At 52.3% G+C, this 11,926-nt stretch overlaps 1 protein-coding gene across 1 annotated transcript; it reads right to left on the bottom strand.

Moving 5' to 3' along the window:
* Window positions 1-4,336: 4,336 nt before the first annotated feature.
* KCNJ5 (potassium inwardly rectifying channel subfamily J member 5) lies at window positions 4,337-9,187 on the bottom strand. The gene is made up of 2 exons (XM_063095493.1): window positions 8,251-9,187; window positions 4,337-4,656 (listed from the first exon to the last, which is right to left on the bottom strand). Exons 1-2 carry the CDS (start codon window positions 9,185-9,187, stop codon window positions 4,337-4,339), a joined length of 1,257 nt encoding a protein of 418 aa, XP_062951563.1.
* Window positions 9,188-11,926: the final 2,739 nt, after the last annotated feature.

The following is an 11,926-nucleotide window of genomic DNA, read 5'->3' as shown; positions in this document are numbered from 1 at the left end:
ATATTCCCTTGGAGAAAAAGTTCTGTTCCAAAATTCCTTCCTAGACATTTATTTACCGTAACGAAGTCAACACGCTTTACTGCTGGAATCTAACAGTTGTGTGCATATCAGAGCTGACTTCTGACTGGCACAGGCCAAATGGATCTCCTGGGGCAGGCTGGGCTTTCTGAGGGTAACGTTCAGATTTTTGCTCTTTATTAGATATGTGCATATAGTTCTCCTCCAAAAGAAGGGGATATTTAAAAAGTTCCATGTTATTGAGGTAATGTGGACTCTGGGTAAGGAACAGCAAAGAACCTGAGAGTTATTCGGAGAGGGTGGCAGAATGCATGGCCTGGGTGAGAGCCTGTGCCACTGGTGCATGCAGAGGCCGAGCCCCGCCACCCAGCATGGCTGTCCCCCCCACCACCAGTTCTCCCCTTCTTTGCCCATACACCAGTCACCAGTCTAAATGCCTGCATTTTTAGGCTAACTAAAACAAAGAGTGCAAGTTTGCTCAGACTGGCAATGAATTTGAATGGGAAACCAGTGACCATCTATTTAAAGTAAGAAAGAGTCCTGTAAGGTCAAATCTGTTTTATTGGATGAAGTTTTAGCAGTGCAATGGTATTCTTTTTCATAAGAAAACTGACAAATCCTACACAGGGGAAAAAGAAATTCGACACAGCAGTTTAAGGAGATGTTCTTAGCAAAAACCAAGCCAAGAAGGTAAGGGGCTTCTCCCTGAAGGCAATTTTTCTCATCTAATCTCTTTTCACAACTGATTAGTTCACTGGGAATCAGAAAAAGGTGTATCCCAATTACCCTGTGCAGGAGAACTTTGCTGGCGGATGGAAGCCAAAGCTCTGAAGCACATGAATCCACTATCTGGAGAGGTGGGGCTCCCCTTGCTCCTGCAGCATGAGCCCAGTGAATCGCCAGAGACATAGGTGTTTATGCAGGACGGTGGCCCCCCGTGTTTGTTTGGGAGGTGCTCAGCACCAAGGCCTGCCTCTTATTATTATCTGTGGTCTTGAGCAAACTAATGAACCTCTCTGAACCCAGCTGTCTCACTGGTAATGAGGGTGACTAAGAGCTTCCCTGCAGTATTTTGAGAATCAAGTGCAAGCATCCAGGCCAAGCTCCTAACTTGCACATAACAGGTGCTCAGTCAGTGCTACACGTGCAGAGATGTCTTCAGGGCATCATCTTAGAAGACAACGAGCAACTTGTTTTTTGGCAACTTCAGTACAAGCAATTTCAGTTTCTATGGTTCTCGCCTTCCACGAGACACATGGCTGAGGCGTGCTGGAAGGCGGGGCATGGGATAGGGAGCCTGGACGAAGGTGCCCAGATGCCACAGATCATAACTGGGAGGGTGCTTCCAACAGGCAGGGTCCCTTCTCCTACATCAAGGTCAACTGCTCGAGCTAGAATCCCAGCAGCAGAAGGAAAGGATGGGAAGTGTGTTCCCTATCATGCAGGGGGACAGTAAGGGCAGTGTCTGCAGAGGATAATCACAGGCAATGTCGGTTTTGCCCGGGCCTTGGAACAGATTCTTTGGGCCATGATCTCAACACCTATTAGGTGTCAAGAGGAGAACAAATGGGAACTTATCTTCTTCTGAGTTCCCGGAGGCTTCTTCCTTACAGAGAACGTTTCCAGAGAGGAAAGACATGGTAGTTAAGACAGAAAATTGGCTCTCCAAACTTTCAGGCTCTGACAAGTGAGATACTGCTGGGGGATTTGGAGATGCCAAAGACCATGAGAATTACCAGTGATTCCATCTTAAAGCCTGGCTCAGACTCTTTGGCCATCAGAAGTGAGGGTGCAGGCTCAGAGCTGTGCAGGTAAGGACTCTGACTTCCAAGTGGTTTTCATGCAGGAGCAAGGTGACCCACTATAACCCTGGCCATTATCAGACTCTGCATTTAATAAGTCTATGTTTATTGAAGAACTTCCAGAAAACGATTTGAAGAGCTTTTCAAACTTTAGTTGGCCCAACTGGTCACCAAGAAGAGGACTTCCTTGGGATATGAAGAGTGGTCTTCTTGTGTGTACATTCCCACCATAGAAAGCAGAATAGGCACATTGGGATTAGTAATTTACTAGTCCCAGAATACATTGACTCTGGCTCATCAGGGAGCTTTAGAATAGGACCGTATTGATCCCTTCCTCTTCCTTAGACTCTGGCTTCTACGTTGGCTGGGAGGTGTGATCTGGCAGAGTTAGAGAACTGGACGGTGGCTCACTTCAGTTGGAGGAAGTTTCTGAATCGTGAATGGAGGCAGGTGTGAAACAGGGCCCAGGCCACTGTCCAGCTCCCAGGCTGGCTTCACCCAAGCTTCCTGTCCTTGCTTACCTGCCTCACTGTGGGGGTAACCTCTGGGCACTGACTGGTTCTAGGAGAGGCATTAGATTTGGCCAGGCGGTGTGGGAATATTCCTGCCCAGGGAGCCTGGGATCTGGGGAGCCTGGGATGAGTTCCGGCCCTTACCAAGGAGTTCCAGCTCCCCCACCCACCCCAGGCATCCGGTCTTAGCGATGGGCTCCCGGCTCCCCCGCTGGGGCACTGTGGGCTACCTGCTTCCCTTTCCCCTGAGGGGGTGCCAGCCACTCTCCATCTCTTCCAAGACCTGCCTCACCGTGGCCCCCGCCCCCCGCTTCCCAGGCCCCTCCTCTAAGATCCAGCCTGGGTGCCAAGCGCGGGAGTCGCTCCCCTGCGTTCGGGCAGCCCTCCTGCCCCGCCTGCCCCGGCCCAGGGCGCCCGCCCCGCCTCTCTGCTCTCTCTGGCCCTCGGGGAAGGGGCTCCGGGGTGGGAAAATGCTCCCGTTTCTAAAGGCCCTCGAGAGCTGTGAAAACTGTGGGGAGGCCTCCGTCCCCTGAGGCCTGGGCACACCTGAAGTCGCTCTCCAAGCCCGGGCCCGCTGCTCGGAGCCTCACCGGCCCTCTGCCCCTGTGTCCCCACTCTCCACGCGCCGGCAGTCGGGAGCAGCGAAGCCTCTGAAGCTGTGACTTGAGGCTCTTGTCCCCCGTCCTTCCTCTCCTGCCGCCGCCCCTCCCCCGTTCTCCCACCGACCCCTCCCCTCCTCTCTCTCCTCCCCCTCCCCTCCACCCTCTCCTCCTCCCCCTCCCCCGCCCCCGGGCGCCGCCCCCGCCGCCGGCCCAGCGCCCCCTGCCGGAGCCCTGCCCGGAGGAGGGAGGCCCGGGGCTCCCAGCACCGGCCGGAGAGCTCGGTCCGGCCTGGGTTTGACGGTGCCGCTGCCGCCAGGTGACGTGTCGCTTCAGCTTCACGTCCCTTATTCACGGATAGCAGGAGGCGGCGAAGCAGGTGGCGCCGAGCTCGTTGCGACCCTGCCCTGCTCTCGCTCCGCTGTCCCCTTCTCTGCACACCCCGCCCGCCCCCACCCTGCAGAGCTGACCGCTCATCCCACCCTCTGACACTCAGCTTTCTCCCCGTCACACCGCAGGTTCTCTGAGACCGTGAAAGAAAACTACGGTGGAGATGAGAAGCATTTTGAGGTTCTTTAGCCAAAAAGTACGCGAAAAGCAGCAGCGGTGGGTTCTCCCCTTGATGGGAGGCACCGGGCACGGGGTGGCGGGAATGGGCCAGGAAAGTGCTGGTGCCAACTGCACACGCTCACGGGTGCTCTGGGGCTCCAGCCCCCCTTCTGAGTCACTCTGACGAGGTCAGTTATCCAGTAGGCTGCATGGGACACGCAGGACACGCAGACAAAGCACACGCACTTGGCAGTAATAACAGATCGTCAGGGGCTGTGCTCCCCGAAGCGCTCAGCAAGTGGTCGTGGGTCTCGGATTTAAAAGGCGTTGCCTACAGGACTTGGACAGACCTTAACCCATGGGGGCTCGGTGAGTTTGGACAGACCTTAACCCATGGACTGCAGGTTTGAGTTTCCATCAGGCAGAATCGTTCCTCCCTGAATCCAAAATAAGCCCCAGGGGGGTGGGAATGAGGGGAAGGAGGTGACAGCCCTCCCTAGGTGCCAGCCCCTGGAGGGGTCGGTGAGACCCAAGGTGGAAAGTGACCCAGGGCTAGTTGGCAGAAAGAGGAGAGAGTCACCCTGTACCATTCACTGTGGGGAAACCTGACCTGGCCTGGCACTTAGCCAGTGCCCACAGAGGCAGCCCTAGTGGGGCCCCAGGCAGGACACCACCTGCTCAGTGAGACTCTGTGCTGGCAAGTGTGAGGGCTGCGTGTGGCTGGGTGTACTGTCCCTTCCCACAGAACAGCACACTCAGCTGTTTCCCTCCTCTCCCCGCACCCCTGCTGGGCTCTGCAGCATCTGTCTGTGCTCCTGGAAGCCAGTGAGGGGAAGGCGTGGGGACAGTGCAGCCCTCACACCAAGCCCCTGGTCTTCCGAGACCCTCTTAGCTCCTCAGGCTCCTCCTCTCTGTCCTGCTCAGCCTCTGCATCCTGCCCTGCCTCGGCACAGCCCCCCAGCAGCGGGGGGCTAGGAAGGTACTGGAGCCGACCTTCCCGCTTCATTTCCGCCAGCTCTTTGGCACAGCAGCTGGGTGTGTTGGTCTCATAGGTATCATGGAAGGTGTTGTAGTCCACCTCATAGAATCCCTTTTCCAAGGTGAGGACTGGTGTGAATCGGTGGCCCCAGAGTACCTCTGTATCCATGTAGGAGCTCCGTGCTTGGCAAGTCATGCCTGGGGAAAGAGAGCCACATGTGTTAAGATGTAATTATTCATCCACCCATCCGTCCATCCATCCATCTAATCATCTGTCCAATTATCTATCCATCTATCCATCCAACCATTCATCCATCCAGTAATCTATCCATATATCCATTCATTTACCCATCAGATTTTATGTTCATCCATCCAATCATCTATCCATCTATCCACCCATTCATTCAACTATCTAATCATCCATCCATCGATCCAATCATTCATCAAGCATTTCCTGGACACCTACTTTGTGCTAAACACAGGTGCAAAGATCAATGAGACACAGTCCTTGCCCTGGAGGAGCACAAGGTGTGGTGGAGAAAGAAAATTAGAAAACAACATGCAAGGTTTCCAGTAGGTTCCTAGAGATTAGAGCAAATAATTTTTGGACTAGTTGGAGTCAGGGACGTGGTCCCTCTGGTCTAGAAGACCGAGATGGGAAAAGGGCAGGAAAAGTGCTTGAATGATGATAAATTCAGAGTGAGCGAGCACAGAGAAGCTGCTAAGCATTTAGAACATATGGGGATTGTTTTAGATAGACCCACAGGGACAGAAGCCTCCACACTCACTCACACGCACACCCATGCACACGCTCACACGCACACCCGTGCACACGCTCACACACACACCCATGCACACGCTCACACACACACCCGTGCACACGCTCACATGCACACCTGTGCACACACATAGCTTGGCTCCTCGATTTGAGTATGCTCTGACGGCTCCGTTCCCTGTCTACTTGGCCCTTGCCAAGCCTGTTATTTTTAGGTGTTGTTTTCTCTCCAGAGAGGGAGGGCAGCTTTGTTTATGGTTGAGGAATCATCTGTGCTTAGGATCACAGGAAAGCCGCCTTCTGATATTTAATCTTCTGGTCAAGAAAGACACTAGCTTTGCTCTTTGGGACCTGAAGGAGAAGCCTTCTTCAGCTTGCCACCTTGGGCTTTCTCTGTGAGGGGTCTCACACAAACCATACCCAGGTCAAAGGCTGCTTCCAGCCCACTCATGCTCCAGTGCCTGGGCACACCCATGGCATCCTCCTCCCCCAACATACAGTGGGCTTGCAGCCTGCTTTCTGCTCTCAGGGGATGCCTACATGGGCCAGGTCTCTCCATCCAGTCTCCACCCATTGTCAACCACCCACCCCTCCCCAGCCTCAGCAAAGGTATAGATGCCCAAACTGGGCAGTAACAAGCCTAGACCCAGGCCAGATGTCTGCAGGCTCCCAGGGCCCCGGGAAAGGCAGTGGGCCAGGACCTCCACATCTGAGCAGGCCCCTGTGAGCTCGTCCTGCCTGTCTTCTTGTCCTACCTCTTGGGATGTGGCAGTGGGCTGCCCTGTAGCTGGAGATCCTGCCTGTGTCCCTGCTAGCTCGCAACTCCTGATACCTTTACACGCATGGAAAGGATTCTCTAGGTGTCAGGCACTGTGATTTACATATAGTGCTCCATTTAATCATTAAATCCTCCCGATAACCCTGTGACATTGATTATACTCATTTTGCTGAAGAACAACTTGCCTGAACTCACACAGGTAGGAAAGACGTGGCAGAGCTGTGCTACTAGAACCTAGGCCTGAACTCACAGCCCCTGCTTGGCTCCACGAGCCTCACAGCCAGACTCCTTGCAGCGCTGAAACCAGCACACGTGTGGGCCGGTGGTCTCCTTCCCTTGTCTACCTGGGTCTCCCCTACAGTAACCCAAGTTGTGGGAGGGGAGGTGGTCAAGCATTTAGGACAAGTCAACTGTGGATGGCTGACCTGGAGGGAAGTGTGCGGGGAGGAGCCCGCTGAGCCGGTCAGCACGTGCGGCCCGCTGTGGGCGGCCCAGGGTGTTCTCCTGCTGCATGGCTGGCAGTAGTGAGGGTGGCCACGGGGTGGTAAGGCATGGCTCCTTATCTTCTGTCCCCATGTTTCTGACTTGGTCCCTCCTTTGCAGCTTCAGAGTCGAGCTTTCCCCCCTGAAACCCAGCCCATGTTCTGATCCTGACCTCAGCGCCAAGGGCAGAGTGACCTCTGAGCATCAGCTCTGTAGGAGGCAGCTTCTGCCTCCTGTGTGTCCTCAGCCCTGGGGGCTCCCACGGCTGCTGCCATATGCTGCCTGGCCAGGCTCTGGCCCCCAGCAGATGGCCACACAGCCCCCTCTGGCACCAGTCCCTGGAGTTCCACTGGCTCCAGAATGGGAGGGTGTGTGGTGCCCTGTCTGAGTCTCCCACCCAGCAACCAGCTGCCCAGAGGCCAGGAAGGTACACCTGACCACCTCTGTGCCAGGCCCCTGATGTCGCAGGGGCTAGAGTGGTGTGGTAGGAAGAGCTCTAGATTTTTAAGTGAACCTGCTGTCTGCATGATCCTTTGAAGGTTCAGCTTCCAGATCTGTAAAACCGGACTGTTTGTGAGAATTAGCAAAATATACATGTATCATGCTGAGTATGAATGAGTTTTCTGTAAGTCATGATTAGGGCCTAACCTGCTGCTCAGTGTACTCAGTGAAAAAAAGAGAAAGGGGGGCAAGAGGGAAAAAGGAGATAAGCAGGGTGCTGGGTGTTGCCGGTGGCTCCTTTCCCCAGGAGGCCTGGCCCCACGTGGGGCTGGTGGTGAGGACTGTGCGTCTCAGCCAGAGCTCAGGTCCCTCAGACCTTGGGCTCCCTGGGACCACCTCATGGAGGTCTGCCATGCTGAGTGGCTGAGGGATGGCAGGAGCTCTTGGTTCCCAGCCACCTGTGAGATGTGAGGGTCACTAGCTGAGCAGGGAGTGTCCTGGTGACTACAAAGAGGGCATTTTCCTGGGTGTATGTGAATGCTGATGCTCAGCACGGGTGTGCTGTTTTCTGCAAGGAAGTAGCCCTGCACGCTTGGGGCTTACTAAGACACCTTTCAGCAGAAAACTGAGGGGCAGGATGCTCCAGAGAGGGCCCAGCCAGAAGAGCCCCTCCCCCAGGTCTGGGCCATAGGTGTCTCTCCAAAAAAAGGATCATGTAAGAATGCCCTTGAGGTTGGGGACTGCTGCATGCTATCCTGTCCTTATGATGAGGGTCACAGTATGTGAAGATACTGTGATAGTCCTACTGTAAAGAAACCAGCTCACCTTTGTTTCACCTGTGCTTCCCAAAGTCACTGGATCAGAGACCTCTTTTTAGGTAGAACACCTCTTCCTGGACTGGGGGGGAGCAGTTTGGCCTGTTGGAAACCAGTGCCGGTTCTGGGGTCCTCTCTGCCTTGATTTGCATCCTGGCTCTACGACTCAGCAGCATTTGCTCTTGAGCAAATTATTTAACCTGTCTGCCTTTGTTTCTTCATGAAAACTACTTCATAAGGTTGTGGGAGGGCATGAAGGGAGATAGTATGGGTTTAAAGTCTAGAGCTGTGCCTGGATGAGGGAAAGTTCGATCAATGTTAGCTTTTGTTATTCCTCTGACTTGAGTGACAGTACCTCTCAGATTACAGTTTAGGGATTGGACGTGTTGGCTGTGCCCTCTCAGGATTCTCATTCACACACTTCCATTTTCTGGAGTCGCTGGCCTAAGCTCCCCGGTGTGTAAGGGGAGTCTGTGGCCAAGAAGGACAAAGCGTCTTACCCGTTGCCTCTACCATTCCTTCTAGAATAACCACGACCTCAAACTCCTCCTGCTCTAGCTGAACCCGAGACATCTCCCAGAAGGGGCTCTTCTCGTTGATCTCGTGGGAAATGATGAGCGGAGACACCAGGAAGAGGCGGTCGTCACCCGTGTCGAAGCCCACGTTAATGTCGGTCTGGTTCAGAGGGATGAATTCGCCTTCTTTGGTCTGCCGGGACTTGATGAGCTTGGCACGGATGGAGGCCTCCACGATGTGGGAGTTGCGGAGGTCACCCACCCGGAACATGAGGCACAGCTTCTCGTCCCGCATGGAGATGACCGCGTTGTTGGAAAACATGAGGGTCTCCGCTCTCTTCTTCGGCTGGCTGATCTTGACAAACATGCATCCCACCATGAAGGCATTGACGATGGAGCCCAGGATGGCCTGGACCAAAAGGAGTATGATCCCCTCTGGACACTTCTCTGTGATGACCCGAAAGCCATACCCGATGGTTGTTTCAGTCTCGATGGAGAACAGGAAAGCAGACACGAAGCCACTGAGGTTTTTAACGCAGGGAATCCACTCTTGGTCGCCAACGTGGTCCAGATCTCCCCGGATATAAGCGATGAGCCACCAGATGAAACCAAAGAACAGCCAGGTGACGGTGTACACCATGGTGAAGACGAGCAGGTTGAAGCGCCACTTGAGGTCCACCAGGGTGGTGAACAGGTCGCTCAGGTACCGGTAGGTTTCCTGGACGTTGCCGTGGTGCACGTTGCACTTGCCGCTCTTCTCCATGTAGCGCTGGCGCGGCTTCTTGCCTTCTGCCAGCAGGCGGGTGCGGTCTGTGGCAACGGGGACGTAATCGCGGGCCTGTTTGGGAATCTTCTTGGGGTCCCAGGGAGTGACGCCAATCTCCATATCCTGGTTCATAGCATTCCTAGAATCACCAGCCATAGCTGGGAGACCTGGAGTTAAAAAAGACAGCATCAGTGAGGTGCACTGCTCTAATTCACAGAAACACAAGACCAAAGGCCACTCCCGCCTCTGGGCTGTCACAGGCCTCTTTTCTAGTCCTCAGAGGACTGGAGCGTGAAATTCTCAAGGCCAGGGAGCACGTGCTCTTACAGGATTCCTTTGTATCCCTGGCACCTAGTTCAGATTTTAGCATGTAACAGATGCTCAAGAGCTGTTTGTTGAATGAAGAAATGAACAGTACCTAGATGCAAACTACATAGTAGGTGTTTAAAGAATTTAAAGAAATCTGGAAGTAATTTAAAAAATAAACTGCAACAAGTTATTAAATGCCTCCTCTCTTCCATGCATTATACATGGGTTATCTCTTATTATCAACACAACAACCCACTCGAGTTAAATACCGGAATCCCCATTAAATAAACACTGTATTCTTAGCTTATGTATCATATTTATTTCTAATAGTCTCTCTTTCTCTATTAGAATATAAGCTCCACAAAGAGATAATTTGGGGTACATTTTATTCCCTAATACATTCCAAGCACCTACAGCATAGTCCAGCACACACTATGTACTCAAAAAGTACTAGTGAATAAATGGGTGAATAATCAGAAAACAGAGCTCCAAAGAGGTTAAATGACACCCAGGCCAGCAAAGGAGTAAGTGGCAGAGCTGATACTTGAATTCCTGCTCATCTGTTTCAAAGCTTGCGCTCTTTCCTTTATACCTTGATGCCCCCCTTCATTTTTATCTGAGATCTTTTAGCAGCAGATGGAAAGGAAAAGGCTGCATGTGTTTGATTTGCCAGTGGTCACCACTACTGTTCGAGCAGGGAGACTGTGGCCACATGAGCACTTACTAATATGATGAATTGCTGTGTGTAGACTTATCATCAACATTTTTGATGTGGTTATTTCCTGTCCTCTAAGAAATTGAGATGGGCAGGATGTTAATGTCCCAAGGTTTTCAAAAGGGTTGTAAAATGCTTTTGTAGTATACACCACACTTCAAAGAGACACCCAGACACCTGAAATACCCAATCTACTGTTTTTCGGATATTCTGCTCAAACCCAATTAAAATGCTTTAAGACTCTGATGAAGTTAGAAAAGGCCATGAGAATCTCTGCAACTGATAATAAAGCTTAAATTTGTGAGCATTCATGAGCTAGGCACTGTGCTAAGATATTTGCATCCATTAGCTCATTTCATTGTCACAACAAAGCTGGGAGTCAAGTACTGATATTATTCCTCCATTTTGTAGATGAGGAAAATGAAGCTCTGGTAGCACGCGGCCAAATCAGGTTTTGGATTTAGGCTTATCTGGCTGTAGCCCGAGGGCTGAACCACGGCACTTGGTACACAATGGCTTGCAGACATCAGTGTTCTTTGGCTCATGCTTAGACCAATGAACTGCTCCCTGCAGAAAGTTTTATGAGCTTCTGACCCTGGGAGAAGTCACCTGAGGGGTACTATCGTCCAGCCCTTCTTCATCTTTATAAGCAAGCTTTCATGTCACAGGTGCTCTTCTCCTCAGCTGCAGGGTCCCCAGTTCCTCCTGCTTGCCTTCTCTGTCCTGAGAAACAGAGTGCCTGCACCTAGCCAGCTGCCTGTTTTCCCCTGCAGCCTTGAATCCAAGCCGGGCTTTGAACATTCCCAGACACTGATAAATGTGTTTAGGTTATTGCCCCAAACACTGAAAGATCAAACATGTTGCTCAACACGTAGAAACCAGCCCCAGCTTTAAGCCAAATCCTGTTAATCCCCATATGAACTCCATACCCCAACACCCTTGCTGCCAACACACCTGGGCAGAACGTCTCTTTTTTCTCGCTGTGCCTCACGAGGACTGCTGTATCCCTCTGCACGTAAGTTCCCCTAATAAGTGCTTTGGACAGATCATCCTGGTGTTGAATAATTCCTTCTTTGGAATTGCAACCTGCCCCATCTCAGGATGGTTTGGGGCAGTCCCTTACAGGAATTCCCCTGATGCCCCTTTTGGGGTGACTCTGGCTGTAGGTTTGGCCAGACAGAGCACAGGAAACTGTGTCCCTGATAGAACAACCTGGTGAATATTCTATAAACTATTGAGCCAACTGTCTTATTGGTGAACCAAGGAAGTTTTCACCCACCCTGGAGGGTCAGGCAATCCTGGCAGACCTTCTCCTTTGCTGTCTGGTTGGTTGCGGCAATGTCCAGGTAACCTTTAAAATATCATATTGAAGGGTCATTTGAAGGCCTATTTGTCTCAGACATCCATTGGCCATTTCCCGTTCTGCACAGAGCCACCTGCTCCCTGTTGTCTTGCATGGCAGATACGAAGATAAATGAAACCAGGAGGGAAGTGCTTGGGGCTATTTTGTAGAATCCCAAGCAGGATTCTGCTCTGCCCCTAGGTAGGATACTGTACAGAAAACCCAATCAGAGAAGACCCCAGACGGTGAGAAATGCTATGGATCCCAATGCCCTGTGTGTTCCTGGGGACCCCAACTGCTGGAACCTAGACAGGGTCCCGATAGGAGTGCTCTTGAGGACTCCCCAGCCACTGACTTTGGGCAGGACAGGCACGGCACCAACGAGAATGAGCCATTGGTCGGAGCACCTGGGAAAGCACATTCTAATGCCCTCAGCTCTTTGGGGAAAACAGCTTTTTGCTGATTTTCTGCACTGTTTCCTTCTTTATTTTTAAACATACTCTCATACGTTATTGTAGGCGAAGGTCTT

This window comes from Cynocephalus volans, chromosome 4 (genome assembly GCF_027409185.1).
Source record: "Cynocephalus volans isolate mCynVol1 chromosome 4, mCynVol1.pri, whole genome shotgun sequence".
NCBI lineage: Eukaryota > Metazoa > Chordata > Mammalia > Dermoptera > Cynocephalidae > Cynocephalus > Cynocephalus volans.
This window is presented reverse-complemented; position numbering and strand designations above follow the sequence as displayed.